Source organism: Podarcis bocagei (assembly GCF_964188305.1).
Source record: "Podarcis bocagei genome assembly, chromosome: 2".
NCBI lineage: Eukaryota > Metazoa > Chordata > Lepidosauria > Squamata > Lacertidae > Podarcis > Podarcis bocagei.
This window is the reverse complement of record NC_138126.1, coordinates 2,560,508-2,580,009: the sequence shown is the minus strand read 5'-3', so window position 1 is coordinate 2,580,009 and position 19,502 is coordinate 2,560,508. Positions and strand designations below refer to the sequence as shown.

Genomic DNA, 19,502 nt, shown 5'->3' with positions numbered 1-19,502 from the left:
AAGTCATTGGCCAAGGTGTTGAATTCAGGCTTTTCTCTGTGGCAAGGTTACATCTAGGATTCACTGGCTGCTGTTCTTCAGCAAGAGTTTGCTTCAGCCAAATCCAGTTCACATCTGCACACGTCCAACACAAGGTAGGAGGTTTGGATGGAACTGAGAGCAACACGAGTCACCCCAGTAGCAGTGTCTGAGTCCTTTTTCCATGCCATGTGGAAAGAGCACCAGATCTTGACCAGGGGGACATTTTTGTCAATGTCTGACACTTTCCCCGCAAGCTGCTCAAGAAAGTTTTTATGGTTTTCTTTTTACCATTGTTGATCTGCAGTGTTGAGGGTCATGGGCCCAGTGACTAGTGATTCAGACTCAAGTGCCTTCAAATAGGCAGGCCATGAGGAGGACCTCCCGAACAAGGGTCTATGGATGCTTTCTTCTTCTTTCTCTTCCTCTTCTTTAATGTGTTTACTTTTAAGTACAGTGGTACCTCGGGTTACAAACACTCCGCTAACCCAGAAGTAATACCAAAAACAAACAAGATGAATTTTAACAGGGAGAAATGTAAAGTATTGCACTTGGGCAAAAAAAATGAGAGGCACAAATACAAGATGGGGGACACCTGGCTTGAGAGCAGTACATGTGAAAAGGATCTAGGAGTCTTGGTTGACCACAAACTTGACATGAGCCAACAGTGTGACGCGGCAGCTACAAAAGCCAATGCAATTCTGGGCTGCATCAATAGGAGTACAGTGGTGCCTCGCAAGACGAAATTAATTCGTTCCGCAAGTCTCTTCGTCTTGCGATGCACGGTTTCCCATAGGAATGCATTGAAAATCAATTAATGCGTTCCTAGGGAAACCGCCTTCAGACCAGGTCCGGGGACAGTCTGTCCCTGGACCTCTTCTGAAGGCTGGGGGGGGGGGACAAGGGCTTTTCTTCCCACCCCCAGCATTTTAAAAAACCCTGGGACAGCAGAGGACTTCTCCGCTGTCCGGGCGATCTTAAAATGCTGGCGGGCAGCATTTTAAAATCGCCCCGGGACAGCGGAGGACTTCTCCGCTGTCCGGGGCGATTTAAAAGCCCCTGGGAAGGCAGGCAGGGGGGACAAAGACTTTCGCCCCCTGCCCGCCTTCAGAAGGTGTTCCCGCCCCCCCCGCCCCGCTTTGGAGCAGCGCTCCGGATCCCAGCGGCGGGGGCAGGTGTTCCCGCCCCCCTGCCCGGCTTCGGAGGAGGTCCGAGGACAGTGGGGAAGACGCGCTGCGCTTCCCCGCTGTCCCGGAGATTTCCCTATGGGCTGTCATCTTGCGAAGCAAGCCCATAGGGAAATTCGTCTTGCGAAGCGCCTCCAAAACGGAAAACCCTTTCGTCTAGCGGGTTTTCCGTCTTGCGAGGCGTTCGTCTTGCGGGGCACCACTGTATAGCATCTGGATCAAGGGAAGTAATAGTGCCACTGTATTCTGCTCTGGTCAGACCTCACCTGGAGTACTGTGTCCAGTTCTGGGCACCACAGTTCAAGAAGGACACTGACAAACTGGAACGTGTCCAGAGGAGGGCAACCAAAATGGTCAAAGGCCTGGAAACGATGCCTTATGAGGAACGGCTAAGGGAGCTGGGCATGTTTAGCCTGGAGAAGAGGAGGTTAAGGGGTGATATGATAGCCATGTTCAAATATATAAAAGGATGTCACATGTCCCTTCTCCTCTCCCCTTTCCCGCCTTTTCCGTTCCCCTCAGCTCACGGGCGCGGCGGATTTCGAGATCCCCTTGCGGCATGACGTCACCCACCAGCCGTTGGATTGAGGGAGCGGAGGAGGCGCGGCTCAAGACCGCCCTCATCCGAGAGGGTTAGGGCGCAGGCGCAGAAGCGGGCGACATGGAAGAAAAGGAGGCGAGCTGGAATCCTAGAGAGGCCAGGAAGTGGGGGCGGGGGTCCCCGGTCCTCCAGAGCGGAAGCCCCTCCTCCTTCGTCCTCTGCCAAGGCTGCCTGGTGGCCCCTCCTGGGATCCAGTGAGTCTCCTCTCTCTTTCCCCTTGGGGCGCCTGGGGGAGAAGGGGGTCCCAGGGCTGCAGGGGGAGGATGCCCAAGGGGGGGGAGCATCCTCTTCTTCCTTTGCCCCTTTGGGGAGGGAAAAAGTGGCATGCCAATGCCCCCCCCTTCTGAGGGAGGAGCCCCCACCAGGCCGTCCTTTGCTTCTGGAACAGCCTTTCCCCCTACACGCTGCTGCCTTACAAGGGGTCCCCACCCTCCCCAGAAGAAAGCCCCTCTCTGTGGGCTCCTGCTCTCCATAGAGGGGGGAACTGGGTGCGTTCGGCTCATGAAGGGTTAAAAGGAACTAAGCTGGATTCCTAGAGAAGGGAGGACAAGGGGGCGGGGTCCCTCAGAGCAAAAGCCCCCCCCCCCGTCTTGAAAGGGGAGGGGTTGCTTTTCTCTCTCTCCTTTGCCAGAGCTGTCTGGGTCCCCCTTCTGGGATCTGCAGTCTTCCCCCTTGGGGTGCCTTGCATAGAAGGGGGGTCCCCAGGCTGTAGGATGAAGGTGCATGGGGGGGGGGCAGAGACCCAAATCAACGAGCTTTCCCTGCACCCTCATCAAACTACAGTTCCCCTGATTCTTTGGAGGAAGCCAGTACTCTTTAAAGTGGCCTTATCCTGCTTTGTAGATGGGGGGGGGGCTGTGTTTGCCTTTTTCCTTTCTTTTGGAATAACTCTTAATGGGGTCACGTAAACAAGGATAATGGGAACAGTAAATGATACAAATGAATAGACTGAGTCAGTCAGTAAAGCATGAGACTCTTAGACTCCTAGTCATGGGTTTGTGCCTCAAGTTGGGTGAATATTTCTGCATCACAGGGGGCTGGACTAGATGGTCGTCAGGGTCCCTTCCCATTCAATAGTCTTCCGATTGTAAATCCTCTCCCTTCATTTGTATATCACAAAATATCATAATAAATGTGCAGGGATATCTGCAACATATTTCATTATTAGTGGTCACTGTACAGTGGTACCTCGGGTTAAGTACTTAATTCGTTCCAGAGGTCCATTCTTAAGCTGAATCTGTTCTTAACCTGAAGCACCACTTTAGCTAATGGGGCCTCCTGCTGCTGCTGCGCCGCCGGAGCATGATTTCTGTTCTTAACCTGAGGTACTATTTCTGGGTTAGCGGAGTCTGTAACCTGAAGCGTCTGTAACCTGAGGTACCACTATACTGAGTTCATTCATTCATTCCCCACCCATCTGGCTTGGTTTCCCCAGCCACTCTGGGCAGCTCCCAACTGAATATTAAAAACACAATACAGCATTAAACATTAAAAACTTCCCTAAACAGGGCTGCCTTCAGGTGTCTTCTAAAAGTCTGGTAGTTGTTTATTTCCTTGACATCTGACAGAAGGACGTTCCACAGGGCAGGCGCCACCACCAAGAAGGCCCTCTGCCTGGTTCCCTGGAACCTCACTTCTCACAGCGAGGGGACCTCCAGAAAGCCCTTGGCACTGGACCTCAGTGTCTGGGCAGAACAATAGGGGTGAAGACGCTCCTTTAGGTATACAGGACCAAGGCCGTTTAGGGCTTTAAAGGTCAGCACCAACACTTTGAATGTGCTCGGAAACGTACTGCCACTCCCAGTCACCAGTCTAGCTGCCGCATTCTGGATTAATTCCAGTTTCTGAGTCACCTTCAAAGGTAGCCCTACGTAGAGCACATTGCAGTAGTCCAAGCGGGAGATAAAACTAGAGCATGCACCAATCTGGCAAGACAGTCCGCGGGCAGGTAGGGTCTCAGCCTTCATACCAGGTGGAGCTGATAAACAGCTGCCCTGGACACAGAGTTGACCTGCATCTCCATGGACAGCTGTGAGTCCAAAATGACTCCCAGGCTGCACACCTGGTTCTTCAGGGGCACAGTTACCCCATTCAGGACAAGGGAGTCCCCCACACCCACTTGTCCCCTGTCCCACCAAAACAGAACTTCTGTCTTGTCAGGATTCAACCTCAATCCGTTAGCCACCATCCCTCCTCCAACCACCTCCAGACACTCACACAGGACCTTCACGGTCCAGAAGGAAGTTATGGTTGATGGTATCAAAAGCCGCTGAGACCCAGCTAGGAGAATAATTGCTCTACTGATGCAGAAACATTTTTAATGTTTGATGCCTTACTGTGTTTGATGTTCATCTTATTGGAAGCCGCTCAGAGTAGCTGAGATAACCCAGTCAGATGGGCGGCATAATAGTAGTAGTAGTTGTAGTAGTAATGTATTACTATTACTATGCTTAAATTTTTATTTAGACCAGCCAGACTGAGCCAAATTCTGATGATTTGTGTGTGTGTTTTCTGCAGATAATAACTTCTTCTTATACTTAAATTTAGACCAGCCAGAGTAAGACAAATTCTGATGGTGTGTTGTTGTTTTTCTGGAGTCTTTATTTTTCTCTCACGGAGCTGTAATAAGTTTAAAAACAGCTTAAAACAACTTACAACCACAATATGTTCAGAGCCTGGGCTTTAGTGCAGTGCAGCCTTGATTGCTAGCAAAAGCCATCCACATTTGTCTGGGGACATTTTTCTGATCCTGAGACAGTGCCAATTTTATAACAGAACAATTCATTTGCTTTGTAGGGTTTGCCAGCACCTCTAATTCGGATGGGAAGAACTTTGCAGAAGAAAAAAGGGACTACTTCTGATCTCTTGGAAGTTACCTGAGACTACGGATGGATGAGCAAGACTCGGCTGAACCTAAAGCAGGAAGAGGCCATGCTACTGAAGAGGGGAGCACTGGGGCATTCTGGGAAAACTCTGTGAGGGAGATCCTGGGTGAGAAGGACGCCCTCCACTCAGATGTGCAGAGCCAGCAGCTCAAGCAATTCCGCTGCCAGGAGGCTGAAGGACCTCGAGAGGTTTGCAGCCAACTCTACCACCTTGACTGTCAGTGGCTGAAGCCAGAAAAGAACACAAAAGCTGAGATGCTGGACCTGGTGATCTTGCAGCAGTTCCTGGCTTTCCTTCCACCTGAGATGGAGAGCTGGGTGAGGGAATGTGGAGCGGAGACCAGTTCCCAGGCAGTGGCCCTGGCTGAAGGTTTCCTCTTGAGTCAGGCAGAGGAGAGGAAGCAGGCAGAGCTGCAGGTAAGAGAGACTTTCCTCTGGAAACTCCCAAGGGGCTCCAAACCAGAGCAAGAGTATTCCAAAATGTGGTACTAATGTCCCATCCCATTATGGATCGGATCCAAGGAATGAGATCTGCTACCCCTAAAGTGTTTGCCTCTACCATTTCAGGTTCAGGATCTGTTGAGAGAAATGGGTCCCGATTCCTCAGAGGCAAGGATGACTCTGATGGAAACCAGAGAGAGACCACTGGGTAAGGAGAGAGTTATTTCTCTCTTTGGTTACATCCTGGGGATTCGTAAACTAATCTGTGGGTTATTTTCCACTTTTATGGGGATGTGGTTGGGCCCAAGAGCACAAAGGAGCAGAGACGTATTTTTGAACAACTAAAATATGAAGTTGTACGAATGACTCAGTAGGGTAGACTTCTTCAAAAGTCCATCTGAAATTAGAGATGCAGTCCTGAACATCGGAGAAAAGCAGGCATTCATCGCTTCCCACTTCCCTTTGTCTCTGGCAGGTGACCGGATGATGCCAGCAAGACCTCATGTGTCTTTTCATGGTGGAGAAGGGGAAGCAGTGCCTATAGAAGCAGATCAGGTAGGGGGCATGAGACTTGTAGGGAGAGACTATGGGGTGGGGCAGCCAGAATGCTTGGAAGAAAAAAATGTGGAGTTCCACCCATTTACACAAAGATTGTTGTTGTTGTTTAGTCGTGTCCAGCTCTTCGTGACCCCATGGACCAGAGCACGCCAAGCACTCCTGTCTTCCACTGCCTCACGCAGTTTGGTCAGACTCATGTTTGTAGCTTCGAGAACACTGTCCCACCATCTTGTCCCCTGCTGTCCCCTTCTCCTTGTGCCCTCCATCTTTCCCAACATCAGGGTCTTTTCCAGGGAGTCTTCTCTTCTCATGAGGTGGCCAAAGTATTGGAGCCTCAGCTTCATGATCTGTCCTTCCAGTGAGCACTCAGGGCTGATTTCCTTAAGAATAGATACGTTTGATCTTCTTGCAGTCCATGGGACTCTCAAGAGTCTCCTCTAGCACCATAATTCAAAAGCATCAATTCTTCGGCGATCAGCCTTCTTGATGGTCCATTATATGCCTGTTGCCTTTGTCCATGGAGTTTTCTTGGCAGGGATACTGGAGTGGCTTGCCGGTTCCTGCTCCAGGTGGATCACGTTTGGTCAAAACTCTCCACTATGACCTGCCCATCTTGGGTGGCCCTGCACGGCATAGCTCATAGCTTCTCTGAGTTATTCAAGCCCCTTCGCCACGGCAAGGCAGTGATCCATGAAGGGGACACAAAGATTAGGACCCATCATTAAAATAATAAAGTAATTCCAGCGAGATGTTAAAATAAGCATTCATACCATGTGGAGGAAAATAATCCCATTTAAACAACACAAAAATTACCTGGCAGTAAACAATGGAGCAATGTGTAGTAGATCATCTTTATGCTGTCTAAAAGGAGGGCATTCCCCTTTTTCTTTTAGGGTCTGGTGTGTTTTGAGGATGTCGCCGTTCATTTCACGGACAAGGAGTTGGCGTTGCTGGATCCTGACCAGAGAGCTCTGTATAAGGAGGTCATGGAGGAGAACCGTGGGCTCCTGGATTCTCTGGGTAAGATTCTCTGAGGATCATCATATCTGTTTTGAAATTCCATAAATCTCTCCTTGCGATGAATCTCCAAGGTTTGGATGGAACTCAGTAGCGCCACCTACATCACCTGGAAATCTAACGCCCCCAGAAATCACTTGGAATGGAGGGTGTTTGGCGGTGTTTTCTGCGAATATCTGTCAGTCAATGGAGACAGAGCAGATTTCGTGATTGGGCCAAACAAAATTAATTGAATCTCAGGTTCCCGTAAGTATGTCAGCTAATACCAGCCAACAAAGTCAGTGAACTCTGTAGTAAGAATTCCCATCTAATTCCCTTCATTTCTTCTTTTTTCACAACTGTTCATTAGCACTGTTCAGTAATGAACAGTTGTGAAGGGTTGTTCTTCCTGAGGCTCTAATTAGTTTCTCTATATATATACAGTCATACCTTGGAATTTGAATGCCTTGGTACGTGTATGCTTTGGCTCCCAAATAACTGAAAATTCAAAATGAGTGTTCCGGTTTTCGAACGATTTTCGGAAGTCAAATGGTCAGCGCAGCTTCCGATTGAGTACAGGAAGCTAAGTCAATTGGAAGCAGCGCCTTGGTTTTTTATCGGTTCTGGGAGTCGAACAGAACCATTCGAGAACCAAGGGACAACTGGATATTAGTGTAACAATACCACTTAACATCTATATGATATAAAAGGGAAATTTATTTTTATTACGCTACATTTGTTCCACAATTTTTTTCCTCTTTTAAAAATCGTTCTTCCAGACACTCCTTCCCTTTTTTGTTCCTTTCTCTTGTATTACCGTATTTTGGGCCCCATAGGACGCTCCGGCCCATAGGACGCACCTAGTTTTTTGGGGGGGAAATAAAGGGGGGGAATTATTTTCCCCCAGGTACGGGGCTGGAAGAACCAGGTCGGGGAACAGCGGGAAAGCGCGCTCTGCCTCGCCGCTGTCCCCCGAGCTTGTGGGACTGGCTATGGGGAGAAGATCCCGGGACTGCAGGCAGCTCTGCGCGGCCACCAGGAGCGGGGCAGGACTTCGCGCCCGGCTCCCGGTGGCCGCGCAGAGCTGCGCTGAGCCAGAGACTGCAGGCAGCTCTGCACGGCCATCCGGAGCTGGGCGGGACTTCGCGCCCCGCTCCCGATGGCCGCGCAGAGCTGCGCTGATCCCGGGACTGCAGGCAGCTCTGCGCGGCCATCGGGAGCGGGGCGGGACTTCGCGACCAGCTCCCAGTGGCTGTGCAGAGCTGCGCTGAGCCGGGGCCTGCAGGCAGCTCTGCGCGGCCATCTGGAGCTGGGCAGGACTTCGTGCCCCGCTCCCAATGGCCACGCAGAGCTGCGCTGATCCCGGGACTGCAGGCAGCTCTGCGCTGCCATCGGGAGCGTGGCGGGACTTCGCGCCCGGCTCCCTGTGGCCGCGCAGAGCTGTGCTGAGCCCAGGACTGAAGGCAGCTCAGCGCGGCCATCGGGAACGGGGCGGGACTTCACGCCCGGCTCCCTGTGGCCGCGCAGAGCTGCGCTGATCCCGGGACTGCAGTCAGCTCTGCCAACCCTCGGAGCCGGTCTCCCGAGGGTTGCGCAGAGCTTCCTGAAGCCTGGAGAGCGAGAGGGGTCTGTGCGCACCGACCCCTCTCGCTCTCCAGGCTTCAGCGAAAGCCTGCATTCGCCCCATAGGACACACACACATTTCCCCTTCATTTTTGGAGGGGGAAAAGTGCGTCCTATAGGGCGAAAAATACAGTACATCTTTATGAACAAAATATATTTCCATAAGATGTTAATATTTTAAAATGCAGTGGTACCTCGGTTTTCAAACAGCTTAGTTTTCAAACTACTTGGAACCCGAACACTTCAAACCCAGAAATGAGTCTTCCAGTTTTTGAACCCTTTTCGGAAGCTGAACGTGCTCCAATTTGAGTGCACACTTCTATTTTGAGCGAGCAGCTTGTCCCAGCAGTGACTGCCACCACTACCTTCCCTTCCCTTCCCTTCCCTCTGATGGGAAGCACCTCTTTCCTTGCTACAAAGTGGAGTTGGGTGGCTTCGCAGAATGTAAGTGACTCCGGAGTAGGGAGACTTGGAAGTTGGCAACTCTCCCCCAGTGGTGGGGGAACTATCCTGGGCAGGTTGACCTTCCCATCCCTTTGCCTTCCCTCCCTCCCCTCGTTCCCAAGCCTGACCCCAAGCGAGATCCAGGCGAAGCAGCGTGGGTGCCACATTCCCGAGTGGGGGGATCGGGGTGCTCGCTCTGTGCGCAGGCTCCAGCCCACCTGACTCAGCATCTGGCAGCTAGGAGAGCAGCAGCTGCCGCCTCCTCTCTGCGCACTGGTGCTGCTGCCGCATTCCTGTTCCATCACGCCAGGGATGTGCAGGCAGTACCGCCCTGGCTGGCACTTTGACATGCTGCCCAAAGTGGAGACAGAAGCCCTGGTGAATGGGGAGCATGGGCAGATGCTGGAAAACATGCAGAGGGGAGAGCAAGCAAGCGAGAGAGCTGCTTTGGGGAGAGAGAACTTTTGCCTCCCTTTCCTTCCTCCCTCTTAAACTCCCCCCCCCGCATCCAGTTAGCCACCTCCTTCCCCACACGCATCCTACGCACACTCCTCTTCCCTCCAGTTTGAGTGTTTTTCGTTTCCCCCACTTAATCTCCCCTCCCGCATCCAGCTAGCCACCTCCTTCCCCACATGCACCCCTTGTCCCTCCAGTTTGAGTCCCCCCGCTTAAACTCGCCTCTTCCACCCCTGTCCCTCCAATGGCAATGGGTAGATCACTGCCAGTTTTTGATACTGGGTAGTAGATGGCACCCTGGTTTATTGCTTTCATTTTATGGATCAACGGTCTCATTAGAGAGTAAAATTCATGTTAAACTGCTGTTTCATGGGTTGTTTTTAATTGTCTGGAACGGATTAATCCATTTCGCATTACAGTGGTACATCTAGTTACGAGCTTAATTTGTTCCGGAGGTCCTTTCTTAACCTGAGGCATGCTTTCGCTAATGGGGCCTCCCGCTGCTGCCGCGCCGCTGGCACAAAATTCCCATTCTCATCCTGGGTCAAAGTTCTAAAGTCAAGGTAACTACTTCCAGGTTAGCGGAGTTTGTTACCTGAAGCATTTGTAACCTGACACATTTGTAACTCGAGGTACCACTGTACTTTCTATGGGAAACCTCGCTTTGGTTTTGGGATACAATTCAAGAACAGCTTAATTTTGAGAACCAAGGTACCACTGTAATTGGTTTTATAATTGCAGGTGGTGATGAAATGGAAATTAATAACAAGTGGGAGCAATACAGAAGCCACACAGTGGAGAAGCAATATAAATACTCAAAGTGTGAAGAGAGCTTTAGTCAGAGGTCCCAGTCCACTTCTCATCAAAGAAATCCCATTGGGAATAAACCCTATCCAAGTTACGAATGTGGAAAGAGCTTCAACCAGAGCACCCGTCTCACTTCCCATCAAAGAACTCATACAGGTGAGAAACCATATCAGTGTGTCAGAGCTGCTTGAAGATCCTAGCTCACAGAGGATCACGCTAGCCAGCGATCATTAAGTAAAAGTCTTTATTGAATTACAGTTTCCATTCTCACGCTGCTGCGCGCAAACTCTACGTCTAGTAGCTAGATCGGCGAAGCTCCGTCTGAGTCTCCGCCCCGTGAGCACCAGCTTAATATCCTAGCCTTGCTCCACCTTTTCCGCCTGACTGTCCTCCTCTGGGTCCCTCTACCCCCCGGGGCCTCCTCCTTCCGGGATTCTTCTGACGCTGACCCGGACCCTCCTGCCTCCTTGCGCCGGGCTTTAGGACCTGGTTCCCTTTCGGGGCTGCTTACTGCGCCGCCTTCCTCTGCATTTGAACTTGGCGCGCGCGCCCAACCTTCCACCTTCCTCTTAACCGTTTCTTCGCTCCCCGATGGAGGTGTGGCCACTCCTGACTCATGCCCTCCCTCCTGTGGTGAGCTGCCAGCGCTTCCCCCCTGGCTCCCTTCCTCTTCCCTGCTTCCTGGCGGTGACGCTGGTCCCGATTTCCAGCTGCTCCCCCCTGAGTCCCTTCTGGCTCTATCTTCCTGGGGTGCCCCCCTTGCCCTGGCCACTGGTGCTCCTTTCTGTGAATCCTCTGATTCACTGGAAAGACTAGGAGATCTCGGGTCGTCGTCATCACTCATCTTTTCTTCTGCCTCCTCCCCTTCGCTCTCTGTTTCCTCCCTTGCCCGTGCCTCTGCTCCTAAACCCCTGACATCCATCCCCCCCTCGAAGCCCCCCATTCCCCCCTCCCCTCCTTCCGGTGCTGGAGCTGGGGGCTGCTGTTGCAAAGGGACGAACGTCGGATATCGGTCGCTTCCCGTGGCGGGCCTCCATCTGAAGTCTTCCGGTTCTTCCTCCCTGCTCTCGTCGACGACGGTCACCTCCGCTTCCATCTCTGTGCCGCCGTGCTCGAAACCAGGGTCGTCCCCGAAAATGTCCATGTCCGTCTCTCCCTCACTTCCTCCTGGCGGCGTTGCTCGTCCTGAGCATTCCAGCCACTTTCTGCGGAACTGCTCCTCTGGCCTATCGTCCCACCAATACGAGGGTTCCGAGGCGGATCCCGAGGGTGACCCCTCCGGGGAACGGACGTCTCGTGTCGGTTCCTCGTCCGAGTCGAACCCCCGGAACGTGCTGGCCGAAAGCGTGGGCGTGAAAAGCCAGTCGTCGAAAAAGTCTGCTGGCATAGGTCTATGTGGGAAGAGGGCATGAAACTCGTCTTTGAGCAGAGGTTCGTCTAAGGCGTATCCCGGCACCCAGCTGTTCGCACTGGCCGGGGTGCCCTCCTTGGCGAGAAAGTATTCTACCCCCTCTTCCCCCCATCTGGAGTCCAAAATCTCCGTGACCTCGTTGATGCGCTCCTTCTGTGCCACTCCCGCGTGCCCTGTTCTGTCTCTGGCCGGACTCGGCGCCGTTCCGGGTTCCTGGAACCTGTGCGGTGCCTTGTAGGGAGTGAGCACCGATCTGTGGAATACTGGATGCATCCTGGAACCCTCCGGAAGTGCCAGTCTGAAAGCTACCGGGTTGACCTGCTCTTCGACTTGGTAGGGCCCCAGTTGCTTATGCCCTAGTTTCTTCTTGGCCAACGACCTGGCCGGCACTGCATGGGCTGCTAACCAAACCCAGTCTCCCACGTGGAGCTCTTCTCCAACCCTTCTGTGCTTGTCTGCTTGTACCTTGTATGCGTGCTTGGCCAGCTCCAGGTGGCGCCTCAGCTGATCGTGGACTTCCTGCAGCTCCGACGCGAACGCATCTGCTGTCTGCGGCTCCCCCTCCCCCATTCTTTCCAGTCCCGGGAAGGTTCTGGGGTGTCTCCCGTTGTTGGCGAAGAACGGCGTGACCCCCGTGGACACGTGCTTCGTGTTGTTGTAGGCGAATTCGGCAAGCGGCAGGTAATCCACCCACGTCGCAGGCTGTTGATTTGCATAACATCTCAGGTACTGCTGCATGATGGCATTGACCCGCTCCGCTTGCCCGTTGGTCTGCGGGTGTCTCGCCGACGCCAGGTTGATCTTGACGTTCAGGAAGCCCATCAGCTTCTGCCAGAAATTCGAGATGAACTGCCGCCCCCGGTCGGACAGAATAGACCGTGGCAGACCGTGAACCTTGAACACGTGGTCTATGAACAGTTTGGCGGTGTGCTCCGCCGTGGCCACCTTAGCACACGGAATGAAATGGGCCATCTTGGAAAACAGGTCCACCACCACCAGCACTGCCGTCTTGCCCCTTGAGCTGGGCAGATCCGTGACAAAGTCCAGGGCCACCCTTTCCCAAGGTTCGACCGGAGTTTGCAGCGGTTCCAACAGTCCGGCCGGCGGTTTGTGCACCGGTTTGGCCCTCTGGCAGGTGTCACACCTCGCCACGTAGTCTGCGACCTCCCCTCTCATTCCAGGCCACCAGAAATCCCTGGCTACTAATTCCACCGTCTTCTCCTTGCCAAAGTGCCCGGCCGTGGGCGCGTCGTGCAGCTGCTGCAGCACCTTGGCTCGAAGTTCGTCTCCCGGCACGTAGATGGCCCCTTTACGGATGAGCAATCCATCTCTTAGCTGGAAACCGTCGGCCGCTGCCTTGCCCCTTTGCACCTCTGCCATCTTTGCTCGTGCGAAGGAGTCCCCCTGCAACGCTCGTCGCACCGCCTCTAGGTCCACGGTCGCCGCGGCGCACGCCCACACTGTCGGTGCGAAGATGTGCATGGCGGCCGCTGGTGTTGCGTCCTCCAGATACTGTGGCTTACGGGAGAGAGCGTCTGCCATGATGTTGGTGTCCCCCGGGACATACTCTATTCGGAAGTCGAAGTTCGCAAAGAACTCAGCCCAACGTATCTGCCTCTGATTCAGGAACTGTGCCGTGCGCCAGTGCTCTAGATTCTTGTGGTCCGTGCAAACCTGCACCGTGTGCTTGGCGCCGATCAGAAAGTGCCTCCACGCCTTGAACGCTGCGTGAATGGCCAGCAACTCCCTGTCCCATATGGTGTAGTTCTGCTCGGACTTGCTGAGCTTCCTGGAGTAAAACGCTCCCGGTCGCCACACCCCCTGCGGGTCTTTCTGCAGCAGGACCGCCCCCACGGCTCTGTCCGAAGCGTCTGTCTCCACCCTCATCGGCTTGCTGGGGTTGACATGAAGCAGCTGCTCTTCCGACGCGAAGAGACGCTTGAGTGCCTGAAAGGACTGCTCCGCCTGCTCTGTCCAAATGAACTTCTTTTTCTTGGAGCTAAGCGTGTCAGTGATGGCCGCCGTCTGCATCGCGAAGCCCTTGATAAATTTGCGATAGAAGTTCGCAAAGCCGACAAACCGTTGGACCTCCTTCCGGTTGCGCGGGCTCTTCCAATCCAACACCGCTCGAACCTTGGCGCTGTCCATGGCGAGCCCCTTGTCAGACAGCTTGTAGCCCAGAAAATCCACCTCCGTCACGTCGAATTGGCACTTCTCCAGCTTGGCGTAGAGCCTATGTTGCTTTAGCCTGCTCAGCACTTCCTTGACGTGTTTGTCATGCTCCTGCTGCGACTCCGAAAAGATCAGGATGTCATCTAAGAAACAGACGCACGTCTTGTAGAGAAGTCCCGCCAACACGTGATGCATAAAAGCTTGAAAAACGTGGGAGCCATTTTGCAATCCAAAAGGCATAACTCTATATTCGTAGGTCCCCAGTGGCGTGAACATGGCTGTCTTCCACTCATCACCCTCCCGCATGCGAATGAGGTTGTACGCCCCCCGCAGGTCCAACTTGGTGAACACTCTGCCCTTCCGTACCTTTGCGAGGAGGTCGTCAATTCGGGGCATGGGGAAGTCCGATGGCCTAGTCACACTGTTCAAAATCCTGTAATCCACTACGAGTCTCTTTTGGGGCGCGTCCCGCTTCTTAACAAAGAATACGGGACTGCCCCCCACTGCCTTGGACTCCCGGATGAAGCCGCGCTGCAAATTATGATCAATGAACTCCTTGAGTTCTTGCAGTTCGTCCTCTGACATGGAATACAGTCTCCCTTTAGGCAGCGCCGCCCCCGGCAGCAGGTCAATTTTGCAGTCATATGGTCTGTGAGGGGGTAGCCTGTCTGCCTCCTTCTCGCAGAAAACTTCCAAAAATTCAGCGTACTTGTGGGGAATCGCTTGCAGCGTGCCGAGCAGCAGCTGTGACTCCTCTTCCTCTCCTTCCTGCCTGGGCACGATGCAGTGTTCAGCACAAAAGGAAGAGCCGAAGATCAACTGCCTCTGGTACCAAGCCATCGTTGGGCTGTGCTTGTCCAGCCAACTCATGCCCAATACAACGGGCGTGTCAGATAGTTGAGTGACGTTGAAGCTGATGATTTCTTTGTGATTCCCAAGTCGCATCACCATTGGTGGCGTCTGCTTCACCACTTGCCCCCCGAGCAGCTCCCTGCCATCCACCGTGACAACCTGCAGGGGCAGTGTGGCCGGCAGCAACTGCACAGCGTGCCTGTCGACAAAGTCCTGCCCTATAAAGTCCGCATTGCTGCCTGAGTCAATGGTGATTGGCACGTCTATGGTGATTCCATTGGGCAGCTGGAGAGATGCTGTGAGCCTCACTACTGGTTTGGGCGGGAGGGGGTTCACGGGCTGTAAAATCTCTGGGGACTGCGTCACTAACACGTCTGGCTGGGCCCCAGTGCCTCCTCCTCCAGCCAGACCGCGTCATTTCCCTGCTGTGGTCCTCCTTGCTGCGTTGCTGCAGTCACCATTGCTGAGGCTGCAGTGAGCTTGTGGGGCCTCTGGGGACACTCTTTTGCCATATGCCCTGGTTCCTCACAGACGTAACACTTCCTGTTCCCTCTAGGAGGCTTCGCTTTCACTGCTGCCGGTGCTAGGGCTCTGGTTGCTGACTGAGCCCTTGCACCTCCAACCTCCATAGGTTCGGCTCCTCCTCCTGGCGGAGGCGTGGATTGCGCCCGCGCTGCTTCTCTGGGAAGGAAGGAGGGGCCCCCGGCTGGTTCGCGCCCTCCACGCCCTTCGTCCTTGCTCCACGGACGTCCTTCCAGCCTCACCCCCACTGCCAGTGCCCTCTGAACGACCTCCTGGGTGGTTCGGGGTCTCTCCCCCCTCGCGATCTCATCTTTAATCGAGTTGTGCAGCCCCTCCCAAAAGAGGTCTCTTACAGGAGCCGAATCTCTGTCCCATTCCAGGGCACTGACCAAGGCGAAAAAGCGGGCATGATACTGCCTGACGCTGGCCCTCCCTTGTCTCAGCCCATGCACCTCCTTCCGTGCAAGATCCACGTCAATACTTGATAAAAAGCACCCATCCATCGCTTTAATAAAGGCATCCGCATTCTGGAGCGCCGGATCCTTATCTCTCCATAAATTGCGTAGCCATGCTTTCGCATCCCCATGCAGATGGGACATGATGAACCCCACTCTCTCTTGTTCATCTCTAAAGTCTTTATGCAGCAGTTGCAGTGCGCACAGTACGTCGGCTCTAAAGTTGGGATACTGTTGCAGGTTCCCATCGAAGTGAGAGACCAGCCCGCCTGTCCGTCTCGCCAACCCAATTCCCTCCTGCCGGGGTGTCTGCTTTGTCAGCACGTCTAACCTGACCTGGAGATCCCTGCAGGCGGCAGCTGCCTCCTCCTCTCTCTTCCTGGATGCGAGAACCTCGGCGTTCAGTTGTGCCACTGCTTTTCTGAGGTCCTCTATCTGCTGCTCAGCCGTCATGTCGTCTGCCGTTCGTGAGCTCGCTAGTAGGCACCTGTTTCTCTCCCCTCCTCGAGGCTGTAGATGCCCACAATGGAGAGACGGAGCTTACTGTCAGAGCTGCTTGAAGATCCTAGCTCACAGAGGATCACGCTAGCCAGCGATCATTAAGTAAAAGTCTTTATTGAATTACAGTTTCCATTCTCACGCTGCTGCGCGCAAACTCTACGTCTAGTAGCTAGATCGGCGAAGCTCCGTCTGAGTCTCCGCCCCGTGAGCACCAGCTTAATATCCTAGCCTTGCTCCACCTTTTCCGCCTGACTGTCCTCCTCTGGGTCCCTCTACCCCCCGGGGCCTCCTCCTTCCGGGATTCTTCTGACGCTGACCCGGACCCTCCTGCCTCCTTGCGCCGGGCTTTAGGACCTGGTTCCCTTTCGGGGCTGCTTACTGCGCCGCCTTCCTCTGCATTTGAACTTGGCGCGCGCGCCCAACCTTCCACCTTCCTCTTAACCGTTTCTTCGCTCCCCGATGGAGGTGTGGCCACTCCTGACTCATGCCCTCCCTCCTGTGGTGAGCTGCCAGCGCTTCCCCCCTGGCTCCCTTCCTCTTCCCTGCTTCCTGGCGGTGACGCTGGTCCCGATTTCCAGCTGCTCCCCCCTGAGTCCCTTCTGGCTCTATCTTCCTGGGGTGCCCCCCTTGCCCTGGCCACTGGTGCTCCTTTCTGTGAATCCTCTGATTCACTGGAAAGACTAGGAGATCTCGGGTCGTCGTCATCACTCATCTTTTCTTCTGCCTCCTCCCCTTCGCTCTCTGTTTCCTCCCTTGCCCGTGCCTCTGCTCCTAAACCCCTGACACAGTGCATGGAATGTGGAAAGACCTTTAGTCGGAGCAACTCTCTCACTTCCCATCAAATAATTCATACAGGGGAGAAACCCTATCAGTGCTTGGAATGTGGAAAGACCTTCAGTCGGAGCGACTCTCTCACTTCCCATCAAAGAGTTCATACAGGGGAGAAACCCTATCAGTGCTTCAAATGTGGAAAGAGCTTCAGTCAGAGCACCCATCTCATTTTCCATCAAATAATTCATACAGGGGAGAAACCATATCAGTGCTTGGAATGTGGAAAGACTTTTAGTCGGAGCAACTCTCTCACTTCCCATCAAATAATTCATACAGGGGAGAAACCCTATCAGTGCTTGGAATGTGGAAAGACGTTCAGTCGGAGCGACTCTCTCACTTCCCATCAAAGAAGTCATACAGGGGAGAAACCCTATCAGTGCTTCGAATGTGGAAAGAACTTCAGTCATAGCACCCATCTCACTTCCCATCAAAGAATTCATACAGGGGAGAAACCCTATCCGTGCTTGGAATGTGGAAAGAGCTTCAGTCATAGTAGCAATCTCACTTCCCATCAAAGAATCCATAATGGGGAGAAACCCTATCAGTGCTTGGAATGTGGAAAGACCTTTAGTCGGAGCGACTCTCTCACTTCCCATCAAAGAAGTCATACGGGGGAGAAACCCTATCAGTGCTTGGAATGTGGAAAGACCTTCAGTCGGAGCGACTCTCTCACTTCCCATCAAAGAAGTCATAAAGGGGAGAAACCCTATCAGTGCTTGGAATGTGGAAAGAGCTTCAGTCACAACGGCTCTCTCACTTCCCATCAAAGAGGTCATACAGGGGAGAAGCCTTTTGAGTGCTTGGAATGTGGAAAGAGCTTCAGTCATAGTAGGAATCTCACTTCCCATCAAATAATTCATACAGGGGAGAAACCCTATCAGTGCTTGGAATGTGGAAAGACCTTTAGTCGGAGCGACTCTCTCGCTTCCCATCAAAGAAGTCATACAGGGGAGAAACCCTATCAGTGCCAGGAATGTGGAAAGAGCTTCAGTCAGAACGGCTCACTCACTTCCCATCAAAGAAGTCATACAGGGGAGAAACCCTATCAGTGCTTCGAATGTGGAAAGAACTTCAGTCAGAGCACACATCTCACTTCCCATCAAAGAATTCATACAGGGGAGAAACCATATCAGTGCTTGGAATGTGGAAAGACCTTCAGTCGGAGTGACTCTCTTACTTCCCATCAAAGAAGTCATACAGGGGAGAAACCCTATCAGTGCATGGAATGTGGAAAGAGCTTCATTCAGAAGAATAACCTCACTTCCCATCAAAGAATTCATAGTGGATAGAAACCCTATCAGTGCTTGGAATGTGGAAAGAGCTTCAGTCACAGCTACAAATTCACTTCCCATCAAAGAACTCACAGTGGGGAGAAACCATAGCAATTGCTGTGTAGTAATTTTATTTCAGGAAACTTTAATTTCTATTCCAACAGTGTTCTTGTGCTTCTTCAGCTCAGCAGAGAAGTCAGCCCTGCTTCTCAAAGCTATCGAGTGCTAACCCAGTGCCCAGTATTCTTCAAATACGTATCCAGATCTGCAGTGTGGAAGTCAATGGCCAAGATGTTGAATTCAGGCTTTTCTTTGTGGGAAGGCTAGGTCTAGAAATCTCTTGCTACTCTTCTCCTTCGATCCTTCAAACCATTTCCTGAGTGCATGCCAGGAGCAGAGAATTGCGTCCCCAAGGGAGAAAGAATTATCTGTGTATTATACATCAAAGGCTGTTGGGAACAGCAGTAAGCTTGTAGAGTGAGCACCAGATCTTGACCAGAGACATTTTTGTCAATGTCTGGCATATATTCCTTGAGCAGGTGACTCTGTTCCCTTTCCTCCTCAGTGTTAATGGAGCGTCAGTCCATCACAACAGATGAGGTATTTTTGATGATGATGATTTATCCTGCCCATCTGGCTGGGTTTCCCTAACCACTTTAGGTAACAGCAACAACCGGGAAAAGATAGACATAACATTTTACAAGGACAGGAAGGAACACTACGGACAGGATAGAATCATAGAGTTGGAAGACACCACAACGGCCATCAAGTCCAACCCCCTGCCAAGCAGGAAACACCATCAGAGCACTCCTGACATATGGTTGTCAAGCCTCTGCTTAAAGACCTCCAAAGTAGGAGACTCCACCACACTCCTTAGCTGCAAATTCCACTGTCGAACAGCTCTTACTGTCAGGAAGTTCTTCCTAATGTTTAGGTGGAATCTTCTTTCTTGTAGTTTGGATCCATTGCTCCGTGTCCGCTTCTCTGGAGCAGCAGAAAACAACCTTTCTCCCTCCTCTATGTGACATCCTTTTATATATTTGAACATGGCTATCATATCACCCCTTAACCTCCTCTTCTCCAGGCTAAACATGCCCAGCTCCCTTGGCCGTTCCTCATAAGAAGAAGAAGAAGAGTTTGGATTTGATATCCCGCCTTTCACTCCCTTTAAGGAGTCTCCAAGTGGCTAACATTCTCCTTTCCCTTCCTCCCCCACAACAAACACTCTGTGAGGTGAGTGGGGCTGAGTAACTTCAAAGAAGTGTGACTGGCCCAAGGTCACCCAGCAGCTGCATGTGGAGGAGCGGAGATGCGAACCCGGTTCCCCAGATTACGAGACTACCGCTCTTAACCACTACACCACACTGGAAACACTGGCATCGTTTCCAGGCCTTTGACCATTTTGGTTGCCCTCCTCTGGACACGTTCCAGTTTGTCAGTGTCCTTCTTGAACTGTGGTGCCCAGAACTGG

The 19,502-nt window shown here is 52.7% G+C and overlaps 1 protein-coding gene across 2 annotated transcripts; it reads left to right on the top strand.

Moving 5' to 3' along the window:
• Positions 1–1,864: 1,864 nt before the first annotated feature.
• On the top strand, positions 1,865–18,848 carry LOC308580466 (uncharacterized protein). 2 transcript variants are annotated; one of them, XM_081182151.1, is made up of 7 exons: positions 1,865–2,000; positions 4,603–5,108; positions 5,259–5,340; positions 5,608–5,687; positions 6,584–6,710; positions 9,951–10,172; positions 16,785–18,848. In XM_081182151.1, the coding sequence occupies exons 2-7, from the start codon at positions 4,695–4,697 to the stop codon at positions 18,047–18,049; spliced, it is 2,190 nt and encodes a 729-aa protein (XP_081038277.1). In that variant the 5' UTR covers positions 1,865–2,000; positions 4,603–4,694; the 3' UTR covers positions 18,050–18,848. The 2 variants fall into 2 exon arrangements, with proteins under 2 accessions (XP_081038277.1, XP_081038276.1); XM_081182150.1 differs by having other exon boundaries at positions 9,951–10,191; positions 16,720–18,848.
• Positions 18,849–19,502: the final 654 nt, after the last annotated feature.